The following is a 24,846-nucleotide window of genomic DNA, read 5'->3' on the forward strand; positions in this document are numbered from 1 at the left end:
GGACGATCTGGGATGGGGAGGCTTTAAAGGGAAGGGAAAGGCCAGGTCATGTTGGGGTGTTGCCTAGGGCAACAGGGACAGCTGAACAGGGGATCTGCTGAACCTCGGACCCTCAGCCTTGCCAGGTCCAAACTGGGTTTGATCCACACACCTCAGAGTTGCATACATACACCTCTCTGATTCTGGCGAAGTAGGTGCAGGACAATATGATGCATAAGGTGGGATATGGTCATTCATTCCTTTAATGAATATTTCTTGAGTGCCTACTATGTGTCAGGCACAGAGTGGGCTCTTGGGGCTCATCTGTGAACAAAAGAAACAAAGAAGGCAGGGGAAGACATCATAAACAGTATAATAAATGAGCAAATTACCTAATGTGTTAGAAAATGATAAATGCTCTGAGGAAAAAGTCAGGGATGCTGGAGGGACAGGAGGAATGGGTTGCAGGGTGGTCAGGGGAGCCTCATCGAGATGGTGAAGTTTGAGCAAAGCTGTGAGGGAAGTGAGAGACTTGGTGTGGTGGTGGCCTCGAGTAAGAGCAACTGGGCAGATGGAAGAGCAGGTGCAAAGGCCCTGAGGTGGGAATGTGCCAGGACCCCAGTGTGGCCAGAGTAGAGTAAACAGAGAGGGCTGGGGGAAATGGAGAGGGAGGAGAGGTTTTTGAGCAGAAGAGTGACACAGCCTGACTTGGATTTAATGTGGGAGGAACCCGTAGAAGCACAAGGGTGGCAGCTGGAAAAAGGCTTAGGAGGTGTGTCGCTGGGGCCCTAATGACGGCCATTCTCCCCACCCAGGTGTGTGGGGAGCAGCACCGCTTTGAGAAGCTAATGGAATATTTCCAGAAAGAAGACAGCAACATCGACTTCATGGTGAGCTCGGGACACCAGGCTGGGCCCAACCACCCTCAGTGTGAGGGGCAGTCAGGGGCCCTGGGCATCTGGGATCTGGGCTCTGCTCCTGCAAAGTATGAGGATTGAGAGGTTGGTGGGGAGGGGAAGCTGGAAGGAGGGGATGCGGCATGTAGGGGGAAAATACGGGGAGGGACAAAGCTGGGTTAGCAGAGTGAGAAATGGGGAAAAGGAGAGAGACTTGGGAATAAATGGGGGGTGGTGATGGAAGGCACTGAGCTCCCCCACCCAGAGGATCACAGACCGACGTGCTCCTGTTCCCTACTCCCCAGGTGGCCTGCATGCAATTCATCAACATCGTGGTACACTCTGTGGAGAACATGAACTTCCGTGTCTTCCTGCAATACGAGTTCACCCACCTGGGCTTGGACTTGTACTTGGAGGTGAGCCCTACATCCTCCCGCCCCTCTGGGACTCAACCAGTTGCCAACTGCAGAGTATGGCTCTGCGGTTAGCAGCATGGGCGTTGAGGTCAGGCAGATCCGGGTTCAAATCCTGACTCTGTCACTTCCAAGCCCATGTGACTTTGGATAGGTCTCTTCTCTCTGAGTCTCAGCTTTGCCACCTGTAATACAGGAGAGTTATAAAGATGATAATGACTCTAAATAGAATGAGCCAGAACGTTTTCTGCCACCTGATAGGCACACAGTCCACGGAGCTATTGTTGCAGGCACCGGAAGGGCTCTAGGTGGCCCTGGGTCTGGCTCTGGGAGGATCAGCCTCAGACAGGCACATAATGGAGAACACAGAGGTACTGGGCCATATTGGGATCTGGCTCATGCTGGATGGGTCCAGGTCAAGGAGGAGTTCCTTGCCCCGGGAAGGGTTAGGCAGAGGGGCTTGGTGCTTCCGGGTCCAGCCTGTGCAGAGAAGCCACGGCTTTTCCTGATTCCTTTCAGAGGCTGCTTGGAGAAGTGGGGACTTTGGGATTGGATTTTTATCATTTTTTGTTATTTATTTTGAAAGAGAGAGAGAGAGCGCATACACGCACACGTGAGGGCGAGAGCCAGAGAGGGAGAGAGAGAATCCCGTGCTGTCACCTCAGAGCCTGACGACGGGCTGACGATGATCATGAGATCATAACCTGAGCTGAAATGAAGGGCTGGACACTTAACCAACTGAGCCACCCAAGCTCCCCTGGGAGCCAATCCCCTGGGATTGGATTTTTAAAAAGCCAGGATTAACAAAAGGTGCAGAGCAGGCTGGGGTGATATATCCATGCAATGGAATATTATTCAGCCGTAAAAAGGAATAAATTACTGATACATGCTACCACACGGATGAACCTTGAAAGCATTACGCTAAGCGAAAGACGCCAAGTCACCAAAGCCCAAATACTGTACGATTCCTTTACATGACTGTCCGGAATAGGTAAGTCCACAGAGGCAGAAGATAGATTGGCGGTTGCCAATTGGGATTTGGAGAGGAGAGAATAGGGACTGACTGCTAACAGGTACAGGGGTTCTTTTGGGGGTGATAGAAATGTTCTGGAATTAGACACCGGTGATGGTTGCACAACCCTGTGAATATACTAGAAGCTATTGAATTATATGCTTTAAAGTAATGAATTTTATGGTATGTGAATTATATCTCAATAAAAAAAGAAAAAGCAGGCTGGGGCTCAAGCCCCTTCCCCTGGGCTCTAGCGGTGATGGGCGGTTCTGAGAGACCCCTCACACTGGGCCTCACCCTGCTCCTTCTGTCTGGGGGACAGAGGCTTCGGCTCACCGAGAGTGACAAGCTGCAGGTACAGATCCAAGCATACTTGGATAATGTTTTTGATGTGGGTGCGCTGCTGGAGGACACGGAGACCAAGAATGCTGTGCTGGAGCACATGGAGGAGCTGCAGGAGCAGGTGGCCCAGGTGGGAGGTGTTCCTGAACTTGGCCCAGCACATCGTAGGCCCCCAGGGCTTCACAATCGCATCAGGCCCTGGGCCTCAAACCCAAACAGGGGGTGGGCTGGGGGTGGGCCGTGGCTGTCTGCCTGGTTCCAGACTTTGACCTGAATCCACATCTTGGGTGTCTTTCTCAGTGAGCGTTCGCTGGGTTCCTGCGCTGTGGGACCTCTGCAGGAGGCAGGCCCCTCCTCTCCCTGTGCTCAGAGCCCACATCCTGGCTTGGGCGGAACTAGGTGCCTGGGGCCCCTCCTAGCCCAATCTCCTCTCCACTCACCTCCTTCCTCAGTGGTGCCCTGGTTTCTCCTCCTGAGAGAACTTTAGTGCCCTCAGTGCCTCACCTACTTGGGTTCAAGTGCCAGGCTCAGCCCACCCGCCAGCACATCCGGAAGCCTCCCCCAGCCCTTCAGGCAGGCATGCCTGCTGCCGCCCCCTCACCGGCGGTACCAGTGCCCAGCGGCGGGTGGGAGCTCACCATGTGCTGTGCCACAGCTGACAGAAAGGCTTCGGGACGCGGAGAACGAATCCATGGCCAAGATTGCCGAGCTGGAAAAGCAGCTAAGCCAGGCTCGAAAGGAGTTGGAGACCCTGCGGGTGAGGCTGGCGGCGGAGGGGGCCGGGCCGGGGGCAGGCCGGGCTCTCGCGAACTGACCCGTTGGGGCTTCTAGGCTTGACACTTCCCTCTACCCCAATAAGAGGGTGGGGGCTATGTGCCAGGCCTGCTGCTGGGCACTGACCCTTCTCCCGGGATTCACAGGAGCGCTTCAGCGAGTCGACCCCCATGGGTGCCTCTAGGCGTCCTTCCGAGCCTGAGAAAGTGCCTACCCCCGTCCCTGCACGGCCTTCGGCCCTAGAGCTGAAGGTGGAGGAGCTGGAAGAGAAGGGGTTAATCCGTATCCTGCGGGGGCCTGGGGATGCTGTCTCCATCGAGATCCTCCCGGTCGCTGTGGCAACTCCAAGCGGCAGTGACGCTCCGACTCCGACTCCGACTCCTACTCCCACTCCCACTCCGGGAGTGCCCACCGGCTCACTCAGCCCAGGTGCGCAGGAGCTGTAAGCCGGAGTGGGTGGGCATGGGGGAACCAGTGTCTGGAAGGGGGGCCTGGGGACGTCTCGGGCCGGGACAGTTGCAAGAGGTAGGTTTGGGTTGTGGGCGTGGCTCAGGTGGATGCCAGATGGTAGACGTGGGCCCAGTGCGCATGCGTAGGGAGGGAGGCGGTGGCGAGACCACCCAGGCCCAGAACTGGACACCCCTTCCCCCCCATCTTTGGTTCTCTGTTCTCTTTAGGCTCAGATCTCCCACCTGCGGCAGAACCAGAGCCGGTTGCCGGAGCAGCACCCCCACCGCCACCGCCCCCACTGCCCGGCCTCCCCTTCCAGCAGGAAGCCGTGCCTTTGGCGCCCCCTCTGGCCTCACCCCTCCCTGGCAGCTCAGATCCCCCACCTCCACCCCCACCCCCACCCCCGCCGCTGCAGGGAGACTTGCCGCCCCCACCCCCACCGCCACCGCTGCCTTCTGGCACAGATGGGCCGGTACCTCCGCCACCCCCACCGCCTCCTGGAGGTCTCTCTGATGCCCCAGAGATGGGCCCAGGTGAGTGGACCACCCAGGGCTGGGGGTGATATGGAGAGAGGTGCCGTGCCTAGACCTGTGTCCTCCAGGATGCTCTGTCTGGGGGCCTCCTGTTGCCTTCTGCCTGTCCCATCTGGCCACTTTGGGCCCTGGGTCCTGCCAACCACCCCACCCTCACCTCCCTATGCTCACCACTCCCTCCCTGTCCCAGGAGTAAAGGCCAAGAAACCCATACAGACCAAGTTCAGAATGCCACTCTTAAATTGGGTGGCCCTGAAACCCAGCCAGATCACAGGCACCGTCTTCACTGAGCTCAATGATGAGAAGGTGCTACAGGTGAGTGTGGCCCTTCTTTGCTCCCAGTGTGGGCACCAGAGGAGGAGGGGGCTTGTGTGGATCATGCTGGATCATCTCCTCCACCCCATTGTACAGATGAGGGCATGGAGGCCCAGGGATGGGTGTTAAGCTAAACTGGTTTAGTATATTGGATAGGCAGTGTATCCTGACTCCCCTGGAGGCTTTCCCCTTCCTCCCTGCGGAGGGCACATCCCTCCCCCCAGGTCTGGTCTCTCTCTCTTTCTCTTTTCTTTTGATTTTTGTTTATTTTTGAGAGGGAAGAAGAGGGTGAGTGGGGGAGGGGCCGAGAGAGAGGAAGACAGAAAATCCAAAGCTGGCTCTGCGCTGACAGCAGAGAGCCCAATGTGTGAGAATTCATGAACTGTGAGATCATGACCTGAGTGGAAGTCGGATACTTAACTGACTGAGCTACTCAGGCGCCCCCTTGTGTCCACTCTCCTCTTAAGCTTCTCTCCCACCACTCCCACAGACAACCAGGGCTTCAGGCCTTCTAATTCTACTTTTAGTTTTCCAAAAGTGATGTGTTCTCTTGCCTCCAGGCCATTGCTCATGCTGTTCCTTCTGCCTGGAATGCCCTTCCCTGTCTCCCCCCCCCCACCTTTTTTTTTTTTTTTTTTTTTAATCCCTGGCCAATTCAGCTCTTCCTTTGGCTGTAATGGCTTGGAGTGTGGGTCCCCTTGATTGGGTGCAGCTCTTCCTCCTCAGTGCTGTCTGTACTTCCCCTGTATCCCCCATCAGGGCCTGTGGTCAAGCTGGGTTACTGGGTTTTTTTCTCTGTGGGTTGTGTTGTGTGGTCAGGGCTGGTTAGATGGTTCAGCCAGGAATATATCAGACCCCAGCCCACCTAGCCCCAGCTCTTCTCCTTGTGCCCTCAGGAGCTAGACATGAGTGACTTTGAGGAGCAGTTCAAGACTAAGTCCCAAGGTCCCAGCCTAGACCTCAGTGCCCTCAAGGGTAAGGCAGCCCAGAAGGCCCCCAGCAAGGCCACCCTCATCGAGGCCAACCGGGCCAAGAACCTGGCCATCACCTTGCGCAAGGGCAACCTGGGGGCTGATCGCATCTGCCAGGCCATCGAGATGTGAGTACTTCTGCCCTGGGATTGTAGGTAGCCCAGCCCCTCTACTAAACCAGGGTCATCAAGTACCTAGTAAGAGAGTCCCAACTATGGGACAGAGCCCATCAAACTTCATGCTAACCCTGGTCAGGGAGTAAGCTTGGGAACCTTGTTCCCATTTTCAGGCTGAGAAAATAGCCTATGCTGTGAGTCCACGACCAGACTGAGACGTTCCCATTTCCTCCCTGCCTCCTTGCCCAGCTATGGGAACTCAGGCTCCGGCATTTACAGCTGGGCATCTGCCACTGACCTATGATAGGGACCTCAGGCTTCCCAGCTCCCAACTTCCCTTGACACCTGCCTCTTGGTCCCTGAAGCTGTTGGCAAATAGTGAATACTGAAGTTCATTTATTCAGTCAAGGAAATGGAGGGGGGGACGTAATCCTGCCTCAAGAACTGGTGGGTATAGAGTGATAACTACCCCGCCTTTCACCAGGTACGACCTACAGGCCCTTGGCCTGGACTTCCTGGAGTTGCTGACCCGCTTCCTGCCCACGGAGTATGAGCGTAGCCTCATTGCCCGCTTCGAGCGGGAGCAGCGACCCATGGAGGAGCTGTCGGAGGAGGATCGCTTCATGCTACGCTTCAGCCGCATCCCGCGCCTGCCGGAGCGCATGGCCACGCTCACCTTCCTGGGCAACTTTCCGGATACTGTGCAGCTGCTCATGCCGGTGTGGGCGGGGCAGGCAGAGCGGTGTGGGCGGGGCGGGGCGGGGCAGGCAGGGCAAGCGGGGGCACTGTGTTCTGGGTTGGGGTTGCGGAGGGGGGCAGCTACTAGCCTGGAGGGCATTTAGGGGTACTTGAGCCTCCCATGGGCTTGCCTCCCACCCTGCCCCAACTTACCTTACCTCCCCAATCCGCCCCTCCCAGCAACTGAATGCCATAATTGCAGCCTCAATGTCCATCAAGTCCTCTGACAAACTCCGGCAGATCCTGGAGGTGAGAGCCCAGGGCAAGGGTCTGGGAAGCGGGGCCCACCTACGGCTCCTTGCCCGTTCTGGGTCGTGTGAGAGGGAGACCCGGGCCTTGCTCTGTCTGTACCCTTGGGATGCAACAGTTATGTTCTTAGCGCTCGCGTACACGGAAAGACAAAACTAAGGCAGGGGTGGAGGTCATGTCTACAGTACTTTAGACTCCTCCTAAGGGCGGAGCCCCCTCTGGGGATTACTGTGTGATTAGCATAGTACCCAGGCCTGCCTAGTGGAGTCTCAGGGAACCAGTAGAAAGACCATGATACTACAGCCTAGGCGATGTCAGCAGCACCATTTTGGGTAGGAATGGCAGAGGACAAAATTGGGTATGCCAAGGGGCACCTGGCTGGCTCAGTCCATTGAGCATGCAGCTCTTTTTTTTTTTTTTTAGGTTTATTATTTAAGAAATCTCGACACTGAACATGGGGCTCAAACTCACAACTCTGAGATCAAGAGTCACATGCTTCTCTGACTGAGCCTGTCAGGTGCCCTGAGCATGTGACTCTTGTTCTGGGAGTTGTGGGTTCAAACCCCACATTGGATGTAGAGATTACTTAAAAATAAAGTCTTTAAGGGGCACCTGGGTGGCTCAGGTGGTTAAGTGTCTGACTTTTAGTTTTGGCTCAGGTCATGATCTCATGGTTCCTGAGTTCCATCCAGCCCCGCCTCGGGCTCTTTGCTGACAACGAGGAGCCTGCTTGGGATTTGTCTCTCCCTCTCTCTCTCTGCCCCTCCCCGGCTTACTCTCCCCCTCTCTCAAAAAAAAAAAAAAAAAAAAAATCTTAAAAAAAAAAACGGTACGCCATGCATTGTGTTAGCCATATGCATATGTCAGACATATATACAAGCATGTACATGTGTCCTAGACCTGAAGGGGCCATGCAGGAGAGTGGTGGGGGCTGAGTGTGTGGGGCTTGCTTTTCACCACATTTTCTTGTGCAACTTATACTCGGGAGGGTTTCCTCAGCCCCGGCAACCTCCTGAACTCTCCCCCCTGCCTCTCCCAGATTGTCCTGGCCTTTGGTAACTACATGAACAGCAGTAAGCGTGGAGCAGCCTACGGCTTCCGGCTCCAGAGTCTGGATGTGGTGAGGGGCACAAGGAGGGGTTCCCAGGCATGGGGGATGGGGGACAGCTGGTGGCCTGTGGCTTACAACAGGTCTTCATGCAGCTGCTGGAGATGAAGTCGACTGACCGCAAGCAGACGCTGCTGCACTACCTGGTGAAGGTCATTGCTGAGAAGTACCCACAGCTCACAGGCTTCCACAGCGACCTGCACTTCCTGGACAAGGCAGGCTCAGGTATGGGTGCAGGTGCCCTGTCCTCCTTGGGTGGGGGCAGGGGCTCAGCCCTGGGGACTGATACGGGTTGAGAGAAAGGGGACCACAGGGTGTAGTTAGACGGGAATGCTGCCTGATTCCCTGCTTCTGTACTGCTCCCCCTCCCCCACTCAGTGTCCCTGGACAGTGTCCTAGGGGACGTGCGCTCCCTACAGCGAGGCCTAGAGTTGACCCAGAGAGAGTTTGTGCGGCAGGACAACTGCACGGTGCTCAAGGAGTTCCTGAAGACCAACTCCCCCATCATGGATAAGCTGCTGGCAGACAGCAAGACTGCTCAGGTGGGCCAGCGCTGGCCTGGAGGTGGGGAGGCTGTGGGGTTGTGGAAGAAAGGTCTGGAGGGGCATGGCCACAGCAGTGGGGGATGGGGCAGGAAGGCCCACCTGCCTGGAGGGGCAGAGATGAAGTGGCTGGTGTCTTAAAGGGGCACAGAGCCTGTAGGGGTCCGTGCTGGTGGGCCTGACAGACTGTGCCCACAGGAGGCCTACGAGTCTGTGGTGGAGTACTTCGGAGAGAACCCCAAGACCACATCCCCCTCCATGTTCTTTTCCCTCTTCAGCCGCTTCATCAAGGCCTACAAGGTATGTGTGTCTGGTGGGCAGGCTGGGACCCCTGCAGGGCATTGTGGGGGCTCCTCCACATGGGCGGTGGGAAGCGGAGGGGATGCTTCTGTCTGGGGGTGGGCGAGGACCCCCCCCCTCATGGACACCCACTTTGGCCCCTCAGAAAGCTGAGCAGGAGGTGGAACAGTGGAAGAAAGAAGCAGCAGCCCAGGAGGCGGGCGCTGACGCCCCAGGCAGAGGGGAAGTCCCAGCATCCAAGGTAGGTAGCTGTGCCTGAGCCTGGCACTTGCTTGCAGCGATCCTCACCCCAGAGATCTGGCCCTCTTCTATACTCTCATTTCTGGGAACAGACCCTGCCCGAGGTGAGCACGGTGCCCCAGTAGCCTGGGGTGGGTGGGAATGGGTTCCTTCCGCTCGAGCCGGTTGTTGGTGCTGCGGAAGGACCAGGAAGACACGTGTTCTAGCATTTCATGGCCTGGGGAGAGGGGATCCTGGAGCTGGAGCTATACACCTTCTATTACGCCCCCTGTCCCTCCCACAGTCGCCACCCAAGGCCCGGCGGCAGCAGATGGACCTCATCTCTGAGCTGAAGCGGAAGCAGCAGAAGGAGCCACTTATCTATGAGAGTGACCGCGATGGGGCCATTGAAGATATCATCACAGGTGAGGGTTTGGCTGGGCCTGTCCTGTCCTCTGTCCATCTAATGCTGTCCTCCACCCCCTCTACCCCACGCTAGGGGTCTGGCTGCCTTACTGCCTCTTGCTACTTTTTCTGTCTTTTTTCTTTTTTCCTTTCTCTCCTCCCTCCTGCCTCCCAACCTTCAGTGCTCAAGACGGTGCCTTTCACGGCCCGCACCGGCAAGCGGACATCCAGGCTCCTCTGTGAGGCCAGCCTGGGAGAAGAGATTCCTCTCTAGCCCCCAGGTAGCCTGGCCTCTGATCCCAGAGGCTGCCCACAACTCTGGGGGGCCTTGGGGGACTGGGTCATGCCGTCCTCCCCTTGGGCCATGCATGGCTGGGATAGGTTTGAGCGGGGTCTGGTAAACATAAACAGGTCCCTTCCTACATGCACACAACCTGGGTCCCTAGAAGGGTGAGGCCTCTGCCCTGGAGCTGTGGTCTTAGCCTCATGCAGACTTCTGAAAGATAAATGTCTCTCCTCTTGGCTGCCAGATCTGCGGAACCAGCCCTACATCCGCACAGACACAGGCCGCAGAAGTGCTCGCCGGCGCCCCCCGGGACCCCCCCTGCAGGTCACCTCGGACCTCTCACTGTAGCTGCTACTTCAGCAGATGGACTCAGTGGGGGATGAGGGGGGCAAGCTGGGGCTCGAGGAAGGTGGTCCTCAGCTCGGCTGGGCCGGGCAGCCCCCTCTGCGGCTGCGTTGGGCCCACCTCAAGTGGTCGGGCGCGCGGGGGCGTGGGGCGGGGGGCAGCATCGCCGGTCCCTCCCCCAAATGCTGCTTGCGGCACCCCTCTTCCCCTAATAGCCATACTTAGCCTCAGCGGGAGCCTGGCCTGTAACTTATAAAGTGCAACCTCGCGCCCCACCCCCAGCTCCAGGAACTCTCCATGGACCTTATTTTTATACAAGATTAATAAAGATATTTGCAAAAGATCCTTGTCCGCTCTGTGCCTGCCCCATCACACGCAGCCTGTTTTTCTCCGCAAACGCTTTACTTGTACACGTTTTTCATAGCAGATTTCTGCAAACAGGCTGGCGAAGGGGAGGAGGGCTGCTTCTGCACTAGAGTTGGGGGCGAGGGAGCCAACTTCGAGGGGCGCACGTGATCTGCTGGCTGGCCCACGAACTCTGTGGGAGGGCGGAGGGGGCGTGCGGAGGGTCAAGCCGGCAGCTCCCGTTAGAGACTGGATTAGCCTTTCTACCCGCTCAGTCCCATTTCTGCCAGTCCTGCCTCCTACCTGGGTATCCTGCCCCTTTTTCGTAGGCTCCGCCCTACCCTTGGTCACGCCCCCGAGTGATCCCGGATTACTTCTCCGTCTGCCTGGTCCCGGTTTCTTGGGAGTCCAGCTCCCACTCTACTCCTGTCCTCCCCGTGTCGGCACCGCCTCCACTCTGCCTGCCCCGCCCCTATCCACAGCCCCGCCCCTCCTCGCCCCGCCCCCTTTATCTGCTCTCACCGGCGCTGAGAGACCCTTGGTTGGGCCCAAGCTTGTGGCTGCTGGGCTGGCAGGACTTGAGAAGTCGGACGTTAGGGCGCGGGGCTCGTTTCTGCCTCCTGTTTTCTGGCGGTGTCTGCCTCGCCAAGTTAGGGATCTGAGAGTAGGGGCTGCGCGCACCTGGACCGGGCAAACCGGTAGGAGGAAAAGGAGAGATTAGTCCTGACAGCAGGTCCTGAGTGAGGGTTCTCCCCCCTCCCCCCCCCCCCCCCCCCCCCGAGCCTCCAGCGGGTTCCTGCCCGGCCCGGGGCGCACCCGCTTTGTTTAGTCTGTGCAGCGAGAGCTCCAGCTCATTGCTGGAGAGGCCGCTGAGGCGCGCGGCCTGGCAGAAGAAGGTGAGGCCCCCGGGAGCGCCGGCGGAGCCTCTGTGGTCACGCCACCGGTCCTTCCAGCCTGGGTTCGGCCGCAGAGCCCGCTGCTTCTTGGTGTAGTAGCTTGAAGGAGAGAGTGGGGCAGCCTTCTCGGACACCGCCTCCCCCAGTCCTCTCCATCTCATAGGTGGGGAAACCAAAGCAGCACAGGAAGCCACTTGTCTCTGGCCTGGGGCAAGTTGGGACCCAGGAAACTCAGAATTCAGGGCTCCCGTCTCTGCGGCAGGAACTTCAGGGGACCCCGGCATGGGGCAGAGTCTGCCCCTCCCCAATCCTGGGCCCTGAAGTTGGGGACTCTGTGCCTACCTCATCACTTCCTGCACCAACTTGTGGGGGACAAAGCCCTGGCTCATCAGCTTGAACAGAATCTCTAAGAACAAGGTCTGTAGGCCCTGGGGGTCATAGAACCGGCTGTTCCTCGCCTGGCCTGGGAGCAGAGATCATGGGGGAGGGTGAGGAGGAACCTTCCCCCAGGCCAGGCCATTCCCACCCACTGCCCTTGCTCCTTACCCAAGCACTGAGCCAGGCGGTAGCTGTCGGTAAGGACACCCAGGAAGTCTTTGAAGCTTACAGTTCCATCACCTGGGAAGAGAGAGAGGAGGGGGTCCTGGGGGCGCCTCCCCTGCAGAAGGCCTACACCACATATGCTTTAGGGGCTTGCCTGCAGTTCTTTCTGGACATCAAAGACTCCGGTCCCACTTCTAGCCAAACATCAACCCCAGCTGAATAGGGGAGAAAAATAGTCCTTGCCCTGCGGGGAGCCCCAAGTCAGGGTGAGTATTAACACAGCAGAAGTGTTTAGGGGCTATGAGATAGATGTGTTGATCAGAGCAGGCTTCCTGGAAGAGGGGATTTAAAATAGGACCAGGCCAGGGATTCTGTGGGCAGAGGAGGCAGCCTCCAGGGCTAGAAGCGGGGGAAGACAAGCGGCCAGGGATGGGGGCACCCACCGTCCAGGTCTGCCTGCCGCAGAGCCTCACACATCTCCTGAGGGCTCAGCTGGATACCCACGTGGCGCAGGGCAGCTCTCATGCTGCGCATGTCCACAGTGCCTGTCGGGCTGGGGCTGAACAGTTTGAAGATCTCCTGGAACGCTGGGGGGCAGGGAGGGAGGCCGGCAGCAAGGTGAACCACACACGGGGGCCCAGAGATCCACCCACTCCAAGCTCAGAATGGGACTGAATCACTCCAGGCTCGGGTCACTCCAACCCCTGGGGCATTATAGCATTTAAAGAACAGCAGTGGCTGCTGTGTGTAAAGTCCCCATTCAATTCTCATGTCCCAAACTCATGTTCGGATATGCCTGTGTGAAAAAACATTCAAAACTTATGTCAAAGGTCACACCAGCAGTAGGGGCAAGCCTGGGCTTTGGACCCTGGCAGTCTGGCTCTGGAGCTGGGACGCTCTGGGGCTCCAGGGGCCCTGCTGGCACCCGGCATGCAGCGGGCACTGAAAATTATTGATGGTGAGTAAAATGATTCTGCTTTGAGGGATCCTGCCACTATTAGGGCATGATCTTAGAGGGGGCGTTGGGGTCCCCAAATGTAGAAGTGGTTCCTTCTACCCCTAACCCCACTGCCCCAGACCCCAGGGGGGTGGGGAACTCAGGTTAATTTTTTTCCCTTCCTTTCTCCCAATCTCCTTCCTCCCTTCCTCTTTCCATCCTGTCCATCCATCCATCCATCCACCCACCATCCAAATACCTTTTTATCCACCAATCCATTCCTACACACACACATACACACACACCAGTGAGCCCTGGAATTGTAAAGATTAGCCAATTAGACTGGCATTGAAGGACAGTTACAATATGGTCACTAACTTCTCACAGTGACCCCAGCCTCTGGAGGAGGCAACCCCTTGCAGTTAGGCTCCAAGCATTCCCTAATTTTCCACCCCCTGCCCCCCACCCCACCGCACCTCCTGCTCCTAGCTCTGGGGCCCTCACCTGCCAGCTGCCGGGGTGTCATGGGTAGCAGGTTCTCGTCTGCACAGCTGCTTCTGCTTCGGGTGGAAGAGGTTGGAAAGGCCTTTACACCTGCTGCAGAGAGATGCCAGGGCCAAGCAGGCCTTGCCCCAGACCCAGCACCCCAGGCCTGGTCCCTTAGGACCAGGTCCCTTAGCACCTCTAGTCCCTGCCCTTACCTCTGAGACCCAGAACCTGAGCCAGACTGCACCAAACGGGTAGCTGCAAGGTGCTTGCCCTCCCTGGCCCTCGGGGAAGCCTGCTCAGCCCCTGTGGCCCTGATGGATGCTGGCTCCACCTGGGTCAGCAGGGCAGTGGGCTGCTGTGGCCTCCCCTTCTGCGTCCTGCAGGGCTGCTCCTCTCCTGGGTCTGGTGGGGGCAGTCTTCGAGGCTCCTGTGGAGGCCTTGGAGGCAGGGAGAAGACAGGGCTGAGGGCCCTGCCCACCCGAGTGCTCGGGCGCCAGGGGCCCTGGGACCAGGCCTGTGGGTGCTCAGCTCTACCTCTTTCCAGGACCCGCACACCAGCCTGCTCCCACGGTCCCCTATCTAGAGGATTCTGGGGGCATAGCTTGTACTAGCAGACCCTTCGCCAGCCTTGGTCACCTGTACGTTCTCTGTGCCGACGACGGGGCTCTTTTGGTCTTCTGCCGTCTGCTGCCTGAAAGGCAGAGTCACAGGGTCTGAGGCTGGTCCAGCGCCCCAGGCCCGCCGCCCCCAGGCTGGCTTTGGGGTGAACTTTAACATCTTTAGACAGGCGTGCGCTCTCTCCCTCACCACAAAACAGCTTCTCTTCGCTGGGGAACCTGCTGCTTTACTCTTTTGCGTCTCTGCCCGGATTAAGGCATCTGAGTTTGCGACTCCACTCCAGAAGCTAACACAGGCTGGCAGAGGCCCAGGGAGAAGTAGGCCTCAGAGTCCCAAAATCAGGGCATGGGAAGGAGGAGGATAGTCCAAGGTGGGGCTGTGGCCCACCTTAACCCAGGTTCCCCGGAGGGAAGGATCTCTTCCTCCAAACTATGCAAGTTTACAAACCATAGTTTACAGATACTCCAGGAAGATGCAGCCCAACGGTCACGTGGCACTTCAGCCAGACCCCCTCCCCAGATACCTCTGCATCTTCTCTTTCTCCCTGTTTCCAGTCTCCTGCCGGCACCCCTTCCCTCCTCTGGCCCTGGCCCATTCCCAACTGTTCACTCCTTCCTAATCGCACCCTCCTAGGCCCTGGGCACTCCCCTACTTGGCCCCCATTCAAGGCAGGGCAGGCTCTTGAGGGCCTGCAAGCCTGGGCTTTCACCTGACAGGAGCCTTGGCATCAGCAGGTCTGGAGTCTGACCAGGGCCCCAGCTATGGCTCCGCCTCTCCCTTCCCTTTCTCCCTGACTGCCCTTTCCACACCCATGTCCTTCCCCACATTCTGAATTCCCTTCCCTCCTTTGCTGCCATCTCGCCTCTTCCAGACGCTTCCCCACATTGCCTGTCCTCCCCAACGTGGGGAGGCTTGTGCATTTGTGTGCGCATTTATTGCGTGTGTCTGGCTCACAGGCCTGTGCGTGTATGTGTGCTTGTGCACACGGCACGCGTGGGACTGTCCGTGGGCGGATGTGCGGATGTGCGTGCCTGTGTGATGTTAGGGGTCAGCGGATGGGGGTGCGTGTGTGCGTGTGTCTGGACCGCATGGGGAGGTGCGCCATTACGTACGGGCTCTCCCCTACATTTTGAGACACCTCCAGCTCAAGGTTGTGGCCCTGGATGGCCAGTCCTTTGGCTGCTCTCTTCCCTTCCTTCGAGCCCCTGGACACCATCCCTTCCCCGAGCAGGAAGAACTCTTTTCAGACTCACCTCCTCACCTGCCCAGCCCACCTCCAGGAGGCTCTCTCCTAAGATGATCCCATCATGCCCCTGCCTCTAGGCCAAGAGGAAGCCCCACATCATGACCTAAGAAGCCTGAAGCCTCAGAGAGGGCACCGAGGCCTCCCTGAGACTGGTCACGAGTCTCTGCTGACCAGCTGAGAGCTCTGGACGGGTGTGAGTGAGGTGAAACAACCCGTGGGGAGTGAGTAGGGGCCAAATAGGGCTGGCAGAGCCCTTGGGGGTGGGTTGAGCAGGTGGGGCTAGGGTAGCTAAAAAAAGGGGGGGGGTGGCATCCCTAAAAAATCGAGACCGGGACGCCGCAGCCGGGTGAGCTCACTAGTCCGGGAGCGTTTGCACAAAAAGTCTGAGCCGGGGGCAGCACTAGAGGCTTTACTGGTTTTGTCTAGTCATTTCTCTGGGGAAGAGGGGGACGACACCTTAAAATGGATTTTCAGCAATAATGGACTCCCTTTCCTGGTTCCTGGCAGTGAGCTGCAACGTAAAAGAGAGAGTGTCACTTGGGGCCCAGTGGGAAGGTCTGGGAGAGGGGTGATCCCAGAGGCCTCTGCGAGGAGGGCCCTGGGGGTAAGAGGGCCTCTTCCTGCTGCACGCTGATGGGCAGCTGACCTTCTGTTGTGTCTGTTTGTCACCGGGAAGAAAGGGGTGCTGGAGAACCCTGTTCCCTCACATTCCAGTCCACGGTGTGTCCCGGGCCCGGGGCCATCAGGTTCTCAGCAGGGCAGATGCTAGCCTGAGCATTTCTGACGAGGGTGACCAAACTTCCTAATGCTAGAATGGCCCTTCCCATTTCGAGCCCGGGTCCTTGCCCGAGCCCAGGAGTGCTCACCCTCCATGGTCCCCACGCCTCCTCCAGACCTGGCCTTGGCAGTTCGCCTCAGTTCACCGGAACCCTGTTTCCAGCAGCCTTTATGAGGTTACTGAGATTGCGACGTCACAGGCCACCCCATCCCCTCCCCCGGCCCCTCATTCCACTTTCCCAGCTGTGTGAAGAGTGGGCCCACCCACACGTCCTAGCCCACACCCTGCTCTTTTGGGAAGCTGTGGGCCAGCCTCGCTTACTCTTCCACGGCTCCTTGAGGCGGAGGGGATATGGTCGGTGCCTGGAGAAGCTTCACTTCCCCCTCGATGGTGGCCCTCTTGACCCCCGGCTTGTTGAAGTCAAGGTAAGAGTGGGGGAAGCTCTTGTCTTCCTGCTTCCAAGCTTTCTGTGGCTCCCCTGCTTCAAGTGGTTTCTCTAGCCATTCCTTAGCGAGCTCTTCCTTCTCCGGCTGGTCCACGGCCAGTGGCACGGCAGGATCTGTAGAAGGCGCCTCGGTCTTCTGCGGTGGAGCTTTGATCATATGCTCCAATTTGGGCAAGTCCATATTGCTGGAGGAGGCCACGGCCAAGGAAGACGCAAAGTTGATCAGCTCTGCCAGGCCAATGGCTGGTGAGGGACTGGGGGAGGCCGGGTGGGGATCCGGTGGCTGCTGGGCGTCTGCGGCCGGAGGAGCTGGCTGGGCGTGGGGGCTCTGGAGCTGCTGCTTGGAGCACGTGGCGTCCTTGAGGTGGGACGGCTGGTCCTGATGGCTGGTGGCCTTACCTGTACTCTTCTTGTCCAGCTGCCTGCCGACCGCCTGCTGCAGGCTGTGTTCGGAAGCCTGGATGAGTTTGTCTGCCCAGAAGAGGTGCTTGGAGGTCTGCACGCGGATGGAGCGACGGTTGGCGGACGCCCTGCCCTCCTCGGCAGCACTCAGGTAGCTGGAATTGGACCTCACGCTCCACTGGCTGATGTCCTGCTGCGGGAAGGGCTGGAGGAACTCTGTCCTATACTCCTGCTGCTCAGGGTCCTTGGGCTTTGGCTCGGGCTCCGGCTCCACTTTTGGTTTAAGGTCCAGGTCCTCTTTCTGCACGGGCTTCAGTTCTAGCAATTCTTTCTCCGGCTGAAACATTTCAAATGAAGCCGGGGAGGCCCCTGGCCCTGAGGTCCTCCCTGGCGCCAATTCCCTGCCCCCCTCTCCTGCCTTCCTCCCTACACTGCCCTACCCCCTCCCTGCTTGCTTCCCCCCCTACACGTGCCACTTTGCAGAGACCTCCCTGGGCCGGGGAGGCGGGAGGAGGGTGGCTGTGCATGAGTGTGCCCTGTCCAGGGTCCCAGACTTGTCAGGGATTTGGGGAAGACGGGCCTTAAAGAATCCTGCCCCTTACCTACCGCCTCCCCATAAGAGGTGCCCCGCCCACTGTTACCTCAGTCTCCTCTTTTTCTTGTGCCTGCTGGAACTGGTGTTGGGTTATGGTGCCCCTACGACGGAAGGAGACACAGTGGATGACAGGCCTCCGTGGGGTGGGTGGGATGGCTTTAGGAGGATGGAGGTCTCTGGGGGCCTCAAGGCCCCCGGCCTCGCCCCCTGGCAAGATGCCCCCGGCACATCCACTCCCCTCACTGTCCCTGCATCCACCGGAGAGCTATTTTCAGACATTAGTGGGTTTAGGAAGTGCCTGGAGAGCTTGTCAGGCTGCCCCCTGCCCCAAAGAGGGGCCCCAGTCAGTTGGAGGTGAGGCCCAGGAGGCTTCATTTTAACCAAGTGTTCCAGTGAGTCAGTGTGGCCAGTGCCCAGAGGCTGGCTCCCTATAGAAGGAGAAGCTCAAGGACAATGCCCTCCTCCTGGCAGATCTGAAAGGCAGAGGTGTGTGTGTGTGTGTGTGTGTGTAGGATCCCCTCAGTTCTTGTTGGAAGTTTGCTGCCATCTGGGCCCCTGCCCTCAGTGCTCAACCACAGGGATTCCTTCTCCTTCTTCGGGCATCTGCCCACCCTCACCTCAGGTAGCTCTGTCCTCAGAGCAAGGCAGTGAGAAGGCATCAGTCCCCATCCATGTCCCCCAGTGTGCCCCGCCACCCCTCAGTCCTTCACTAATGTCAGGGGCTGGAGGCAGAAGAAGAAGCGGGGGTGGTAGGACTCCCCCCACGACCTTTTGGCCTGGATACTGCCCCTGGGGAGATTTTGGAAAGAAGCAAGATGGAGGGAGATCCCGGCTTGGGGGGGGGGTGCGTAGTATATGAAGACTTAGCGGTGGTGGCAGGGGTAAGGGTTGGTGGTCCCGGAGGGTGGGGGACTGGCTCTCACTGCGTCTCCACAATGTCCACTGACTCCTTGCCACAGCAGGGAAATCCATTGGCACCTGGCAGGGAGAAGGAAGTGAGGGCAGGGGAGCTGCAAGCGGGGACAGTCCCAGGGCGGGGGGGGGGGGGTCTGGAGTCCAGGCAGGTGTCTGCCTCCCTCCCTGTCCCCCATCTCAGCCCATTCACCCTCCCCTCTCCCGTCCTGCCCCTCGGCTCCCTGCTCTCCCCACCAAGGTCACCAGCCCCGCGCCCCACATTTGCTCCCCTCCACACCCGAATCTGCCTTTCCTGCAGCTCTCCCTGATCCATCACCGTCCTCCACGAGGCTGCCCGGGCATTGTGTGGGGGCACATTCTCTGCTTTATCTCAATTGATTCAACAAAAAATGAGAAGAGGTTCATTGGCCCAGGGTCCCTCAGCTGATAGTTGCTGATGTCAGGAACTGGATGCAGATTTGACTCCAGAAACTCTCAACTCCTCTGTCCTGCATGCTTTCCTACCCAGGAGCCTGTAATTGCGTGGGAGGCCCCCCCCCAGAACCTTCCTCATCTCCCTCCATTCCTGCCCCTCTGCCCCCTTTTTTCCACTCTCTCTGGCCAGGCTGCAGATCTGCCGCTCACCCTAATCCCGGCCTCTCCTACCCTGAAGCCCTTTCTCTCCTCCAGGCTCCTCACTCCATCACATCCTGGGGTCACCCACCCCCCACTGCAGGCCGAGGTTCTCACCCTAGGGATTTGATCTGAGGTGATGCTGACAGCTATTTGATTTCTGGGTTCCGATCACCTCCTACAGAAGAGGCTGAGCAACGCTTTGGGGAAGGTTCCCCCACCCCAGTCATTTCCCTGGAGGCTCGCATCTTTTATGGAGGAAGCTTGTTTTTCCTCCTGTGGGGGGTAGGGGCACCAGGCTCCCATTCTCTGCTCCCCTGGGTAGTAGATGGGGGTTGATGGTGGAGTTGTCATGGCAGCGGGAAAGCTGGGTCCCCCTGAGCCTGGAGTGTGGCAGGAAATGATGACCTTGGCTCTGGCCGAGAAGAATTGCTCCCAAGATTATATCCAAAGGATCAGAATGTGCATGGCTTCTTCCTAAGAGATGTAGAGGTTGGTTCTGTGACTGGGATTTGGGCGCATCCATGTTCCTTCTGGGCCTGGGCATCACTTTGGATCACCTGCGTGGCCGGGCTAGGAGTGTACTGCCACAGAGGGGCTCCCAAGAGCCAGCTCAGTGGTCTCTTCCACATCTTGCACCACCAATTCAACTGCCACGTTCCCTTAGCTTCCTCCCCACGTCTCCGTTTCCAACTCCACCTGACCCCAGTGCTGCTGTTCTCCAGGCCTCTCACCTCAGAACCTTTGCGCGCCCTACAAAATTTCCCTGGACAATCTAATCAACAGCCACAGCCTAAACCGTTCCACGAACAACTGGGGTGTGGCTAGGAAGCGAAAGTGTTATGGTGTGAACCTCACAGCAGCTCTGGGGTTGGAAACAAAATTCTGAGGTTGACTCAACTTGGGACCTCTGTGCCCAACTTGGGAATGTTCTATTAGGGATTCAGGTGACATTCTGTAGTATGTGAAATAATTTCAATTTCCAACTGCTGGTTGCTAGTATTTAGAAATGTATACCTTGTAACCACCTGGCTGGCTCGGTCGGTAGAGCATGTGACTCTTGATCTTGGGTCCTTGGTTTAAGCCCCATGATGGGCATAGAGATTACTTTCAATGTGTGTGACACAAGACGGTTTTACTTCTTCCTTCCCAAATTGGATGTGTCTTATTTCCTTTTTCTGCTTTACTGTACTGAGAATGTTCTGTACAATGCTGAATAAAATTGAGAGTGGACACCCTTGCTTTGTTCCTGACCTTGGGGAGAAAGCATTCAGTATTTAAGTATATGTTATACTTAAGTATAACGTTAGCTGTAGCTTTTCTCATAGATGCTCTTTATCAGGTTGAGGAAGCTCCCTTCTATTTCTAGTTCACTTAGTTTTTAATTAGGAAGAGAGGTCAGATTTTGCCTGATGTTTTTTCTGCATTTATTGAGATCATTGTATGGTTTCTCTTTTGTATATCTTTCTTTTCTTTTCTTACTTTCTGTTCCTTCCTTCCTTCCTTTTCTTCTTTCTAGTAATCTCTGCACCCAATGGGGGGCTTGAACTCATGACCCCAAGATCAAGAGTTGCATGCTTTTCTGACTGGGCCAGCCAGGCGCTCCTGTTTTTCTTTCATAGTCTGTTAGTATATTATATGTTATAGATAACATGTTATAGCACATAGACAATGTTATATTTTATTCTGTTAATAATTCTTTTATATTCTGTTTATGGTGAAATAAATTATTTTTTTAATGTTAAAATCAACCTTGCATTCCTGAGATAAATCTCATTTGGTCATAGTGTATTATCATTTTATACATTGTTGAATTTGATTTGCTTACTTAAATTTATTTATTTAAGTAATCTCTACACCCCATGCGGGGCTCAGACTCATGACGTTGAGATCAAGTGTTGCATGTTTTGACTGAGCCAGCCAGGCTCCCCTGCTTTGCTAACTTTTTAAAAGAAATTTCTCATGAGGTTCATGAAATATATTGGTATATAATTTTCTTATATTGCCTTTTTCAGGTTTTGGTGTTAGAATAATGTTGGCCTCATAGAATGAGTTGGGAAGTATTCTGTCTTCAATTTTCTGGAAGAGTCTGTATAAAATTCGTATTCTTTCTTTCTTACATTTGGTAGAATTCACAGGTGAAGCTTGTGAATGTGGGCCTGGAGTTTCCTCGTCCGTTTCGTCTAAGTTGGCAAATTTATTGGCATAAGGTGTTTATAATATTCTTTATTATCCTTTTCATATCTGTAGATTCTGTAGTGATGTCACCTTTTTCATTTCTCATATTGGCAACTTTTGTCTCCTTTCTTTTTGTCCTGTTCAGTTTGGCTAGAGATTTATCAGTTTTGTTGATCTTCTTGAACTGGACAGAGATATATCTGGTTCCTGCCTGATCATCCTAAAGTGATACCTGCCAGGCAATCACTCCTGCAGTCACAGGTTCCCAATCAGCTTTTTATGATTTCACTCTTAAACATGAACAGTCAAGCATCATCAGACATTTGACGAAGCTACCCATATGCAATTGACAGAGAAAGAGGAAAGGTGATTCTAGAAGACCAGAGGTTATTTGGGAGACAGAAAGGAGCTTTAAAAGTATTCTAAAATCTTAAGAGATTCTGAGATGTACATATTCAACAATATATGTTGCAACCAAAAAGCAAGAATAGGATCCTATTAAAAAAGAATTAGGAAAAGAGCTTTTGGCAAAAAGAATCGGAAAATAAAACAGAAAATCTTCCCAGAAAGTAGAACCAAAATATCCCAGAAAGTGGAACCAAAATATCAAGTGAGAGAAAAGGACCAAGAGACAGTCCAATTCTGAGTCATAATAAAAAGGAGATCCAGAAAGAATAGAGAATAAAGAACAGAAAAATCAAAATTTCTCTGAACTGAGTGATGTCATTGGCTTAAAAGGGTTCAGTGAATGCCCAGCACTAGAGATATCAAAAGATCCTTGCTGTGAAAGTTCATTGCACTAGGAACAAGGAATTCTTAAATGCTTCTAAAGTGGAAAAACCAGTCACCTACAAGGGGAGGGGAACTGATTATATAGGCGGCAGAGTTAACAACAATGGTTGCCTTTAAAATTCTGAGGAAAATGTTTTTTAACCTACAGTTTTTAAAAAAATTAATTTATTTTGAGAGAGAGGGAGAGACGAAGAGAATCCTGAGCAGGCTCCACACTGTCAGCGCAGAGCCTGATGCGGGGCTCAAACCCACGAACCGTGAAATCATGACCTGGAGTCAAATTCAAGAGTCGATTAACTGAGCCACTCCAAGTGCCCCTAATATATAGTTTTATATCCAGCCAACTTATCATTTCAGACATGGAAGGACTCAGGAAATTTGCTTCCTCTTTTTTTAGGAAGTTATTTGAGAATGTGCTAAAACAAAATACAGGTGTAAAACAAGAGACCTAGGAAGGAAATAGTGTGTCCACCCCAGGAAAGCAGCTAAGTCCTAGGATGTTAACTGTACAGAGGCAAGAAGATGAAGGGTTTGGGGCAGTAGATTTCTGAAATAAAGAAAATCTTATAGAATAGTTGACTAGATGTAGAGGTTGGTAAAAACTAAGACTATGATACACCAAAGAATATAAGCAAAGGCAACTAGAAACTCCAGGAAAAACAAAAAATTGTATGAGAAAGAAAAGGTCATTGTAGTACCTTTCCTTGTTCTGCAGTAAACAGTAGTTATGTAGTCACAATAACGTAAGTCCTGTTTACTAATTTTCAACCCTCAGAAGCAACATATAAATAAAATTTGGAAAACATATTTGTGGCTATAGGGCAGTGTAAATGCTACCAACCTTGATATTGAAAAAGTAAAAATACAGGTTAGAGACACTGGGAGGTGAAAGGCAGGGAGGAAAGCTGAAGGGAAAGGTAGGGGCACTAAGAACATCTTACTATGTGTGATATCAAAAGATACTGTCTAAAGTGATAAAAAATAAATATAGGAGTATATTAAACTTACAAAGGCATCAGCAGATCTAAAAATAATGTTGGGAGGATGGGGCAGGTGGATGCATTAGAGCAGGAAGGTGATAATGTCTAGCACTGATAAACCAAGAAAGAGTCTGGAAGTTTGTAGAAAGATAAGAAGGTAATTAGGCAGAAAAACAGTTCAAATGAAACAACTGTGGGTGCTCTGAGTGAGACCGGGGGTGTGCTATAGGGAATACTTGCTTTTCATCACTGAATAAGCTCTTCAGTACTATTTAATATTATGCACGTGCTAAGGGCCAGGCAGTGTTCTAGGGGATACAGTGATGAACATCCAGTCTCTGCCTTCTGGAGCTTTCAAGTCCGTGGCTTAGACCACAGGAAACCCTCCAATCTCTATTTCTTATTCCCTCTTCTCCTGAGCTCTCAACTCAAATTCCAGTTACCGATTGCACATTTCTCCCTAAGGGGACCTCTCCCTTGTCAGAGCCTTAGATATCTCTTGTCTCCGAAATGTCCCTTGTTTTCTGTTGAGATGACGCTCGGGGCTTACTGCTTCCTGGAGACCTTCAGGACTCCACCCCGTGGCCTCTCTTCCAGTCTCGCTTGCCCTGCCCCTGCAGACCTCTGAGCGTAGGACCTCTTGCTGACCCTTCATTAGAGATGGGCAGAGTGTGTGGGTGGCTCACTTTGATTCTTTGATGCCCCTGCACACAGAGTCTGCAAGGTGGATGGTCAGCAAAAGTCTGTGCGAAGAAATGCATTCCTCATCCCTCTCGCCCTGCCAAACCACGTGGCCTGTCCTCCATTTTTTCACAAGTTGACACCCTGCGTGTCCAGACTCTAGTGTGGCCAACACAGTTCTGCATGCCTGACCCGTCTTCTTTCCCAATCACTCAACTCTTGATAAGCCCCTCTCCCCGATAATCCTTCATACTTTTGCCCAAATTAGAAACCTGGGTTATTTGTGACCCCCTCCCCCCCTCCCTTCCCCAGTTTCTGACCTCCCTACTTCTGACGTTGACCTTGTGCAGGCCCCTTTCTCCACCCCCACTGCCTCTCCTCAGCTCCCAACACCAAAGTCAACACAAACCTAGCAATTACTACCCACTGACACTCCATGTTGAGTGCTTCCCGTATGTTCTATCCTCACAGCCACTCTAGGCTCAAGCGGCCGTGACTCTCCTTTCACAGATGAGGAAACTGCACAAGCCACACAGCTGTTAAGAGCGGCACCATGACCTGACCCTGGGTCTGACTGGCTCCAAAGCCCACGAGGCCCACCACGGTGTTTTTTGCAATCTCTTTAGGCTTCTAGTTGGACCATTGCAGCCACATTTCCCTCCAGCTCGGGCTTCTTAAAGACCCCAGAGTGAGCCCGCAGCACCACACCTGCCTTCCGTCCCATCCAGACTGCAGAGTGGCTTCAAAGATCCTGTGTCGTCTGACCTCTGCTCTCTTTTGGCATCTCCTGGTATCCAGCCCCAAAGCCCACTCCCCCAGAGCACAGCAGGCAGGCCCTTTTGTGCCTGAGTGCCTTTGCACAGGCTACTTCAGATACCAAGAAAGTCTCTCTTCTGGAAAAATCCTACTCACTCCTGACAGGCCAACTCACGTCTCCTGAGTCCTCTTCTCTGTGACGCACCTAGCTGTCTAACCCACATTTTAATTTTTAGTGAACTCATCAGACTCAGGGCCTAACACAAGGGCTGAAGGGGGTGCCGTAAATGTCACAGGAGTGATTTAAGGTGTCTGCATCGATTTGTTACTCCACAAGTTTGGGAAAGGGGAAAAGCTCTCTCTGGTTGTTGGCTCTTGGCACATTTTTAATGCTGGCCTGTGTCCTCCTGGGAGAGAAGGTCCCAAGAAGGCCCCCATTTCAGTGGAAACCGCTTTGCCCGTTGGTACAGAGAAGAGTGCAAAGGACAAAGGAGGCGCTCAGTATCTGTTGAAGCCCACTGCTTCTCCCTGCAAAGGCTCCAATCATCAGGAACGACTGAAAGGGATTTTAGGGTCATCAGCAGTTTGGGATAATTCGTGAGTTGTTTCCTGGGCACAAGGCCACTCTTGGCGTGTGCCCAGAAA

The 24,846-nt window shown here is 54.9% G+C and overlaps 2 protein-coding genes across 3 annotated transcripts in view; one reads left to right on the forward strand and one right to left on the reverse strand.

The window, feature by feature from the left end:
• The window catches only part of FMNL1 (formin like 1), a 25,458-nt gene extending 15,124 nt beyond the window's left edge, over positions 1–10,334 (forward strand). For both annotated transcript variants that reach the window (XM_030295607.1, XM_030295608.1), the window contains exons 10-26: positions 795–869; positions 1,181–1,291; positions 2,623–2,772; positions 3,298–3,399; positions 3,563–3,845; positions 4,094–4,399; positions 4,590–4,714; positions 5,611–5,813; positions 6,286–6,520; positions 6,720–6,788; positions 7,828–7,908; positions 7,992–8,121; positions 8,275–8,438; positions 8,637–8,738; positions 8,884–8,979; positions 9,262–9,382; positions 9,893–10,334. In XM_030295607.1, coding sequence (XP_030151467.1) covers positions 795–869; positions 1,181–1,291; positions 2,623–2,772; positions 3,298–3,399; positions 3,563–3,845; positions 4,094–4,399; positions 4,590–4,714; positions 5,611–5,813; positions 6,286–6,520; positions 6,720–6,788; positions 7,828–7,908; positions 7,992–8,121; positions 8,275–8,438; positions 8,637–8,738; positions 8,884–8,979; positions 9,262–9,382; positions 9,893–9,996 — 2,457 coding nt within the window. In that variant the 3' untranslated portion in view covers positions 9,997–10,334. The remainder of the gene's footprint in view (positions 1–794; positions 870–1,180; positions 1,292–2,622; positions 2,773–3,297; positions 3,400–3,562; positions 3,846–4,093; positions 4,400–4,589; positions 4,715–5,610; positions 5,814–6,285; positions 6,521–6,719; positions 6,789–7,827; positions 7,909–7,991; positions 8,122–8,274; positions 8,439–8,636; positions 8,739–8,883; positions 8,980–9,261; positions 9,383–9,892) is intronic.
• Positions 9,839–18,515, reverse strand: SPATA32 (spermatogenesis associated 32). The gene is made up of 11 exons (XM_030294614.1): positions 18,211–18,515; positions 17,334–17,388; positions 16,167–17,029; positions 13,416–13,640; positions 13,219–13,274; positions 12,221–12,364; positions 11,781–11,852; positions 11,577–11,697; positions 11,155–11,333; positions 10,861–11,019; positions 9,839–10,531 (listed from the first exon to the last, which is right to left on the reverse strand). The coding sequence occupies exons 1-11, from the start codon at positions 18,513–18,515 to the stop codon at positions 10,395–10,397; spliced, it is 2,316 nt and encodes a 771-aa protein (XP_030150474.1). The 3' UTR covers positions 9,839–10,394.
• Positions 18,516–24,846: the final 6,331 nt, after the last annotated feature.

This window comes from Lynx canadensis, chromosome E1, assembly GCF_007474595.2.
Source record: "Lynx canadensis isolate LIC74 chromosome E1, mLynCan4.pri.v2, whole genome shotgun sequence".
In the NCBI taxonomy this organism is placed as follows: Eukaryota; Metazoa; Chordata; class Mammalia; order Carnivora; family Felidae; genus Lynx; species Lynx canadensis.

Excerpts from the sequence above, each read along its gene's own strand:
- SPATA32 (XM_030294614.1), bottom strand. The coding sequence starts at position 18,515 with ATGGATCAGGGAGAGCTGCAGGAAAGGCAGATTCGGGTGTGGAGGGGA. Across the intron at positions 13,275-13,415 it reads TCAGGTTCTGGGTCTCAGAG|CAGAAGCAGCTGTGCAGACG; the intron begins GTAAGGGCAGGG and ends TTCCACCCGAAG. Across the intron at positions 11,853-12,220 it reads GCGGCAGGCAGACCTGGACG|GTGATGGAACTGTAAGCTTC; the intron begins GTGGGTGCCCCC and ends CTCTCTTCCCAG.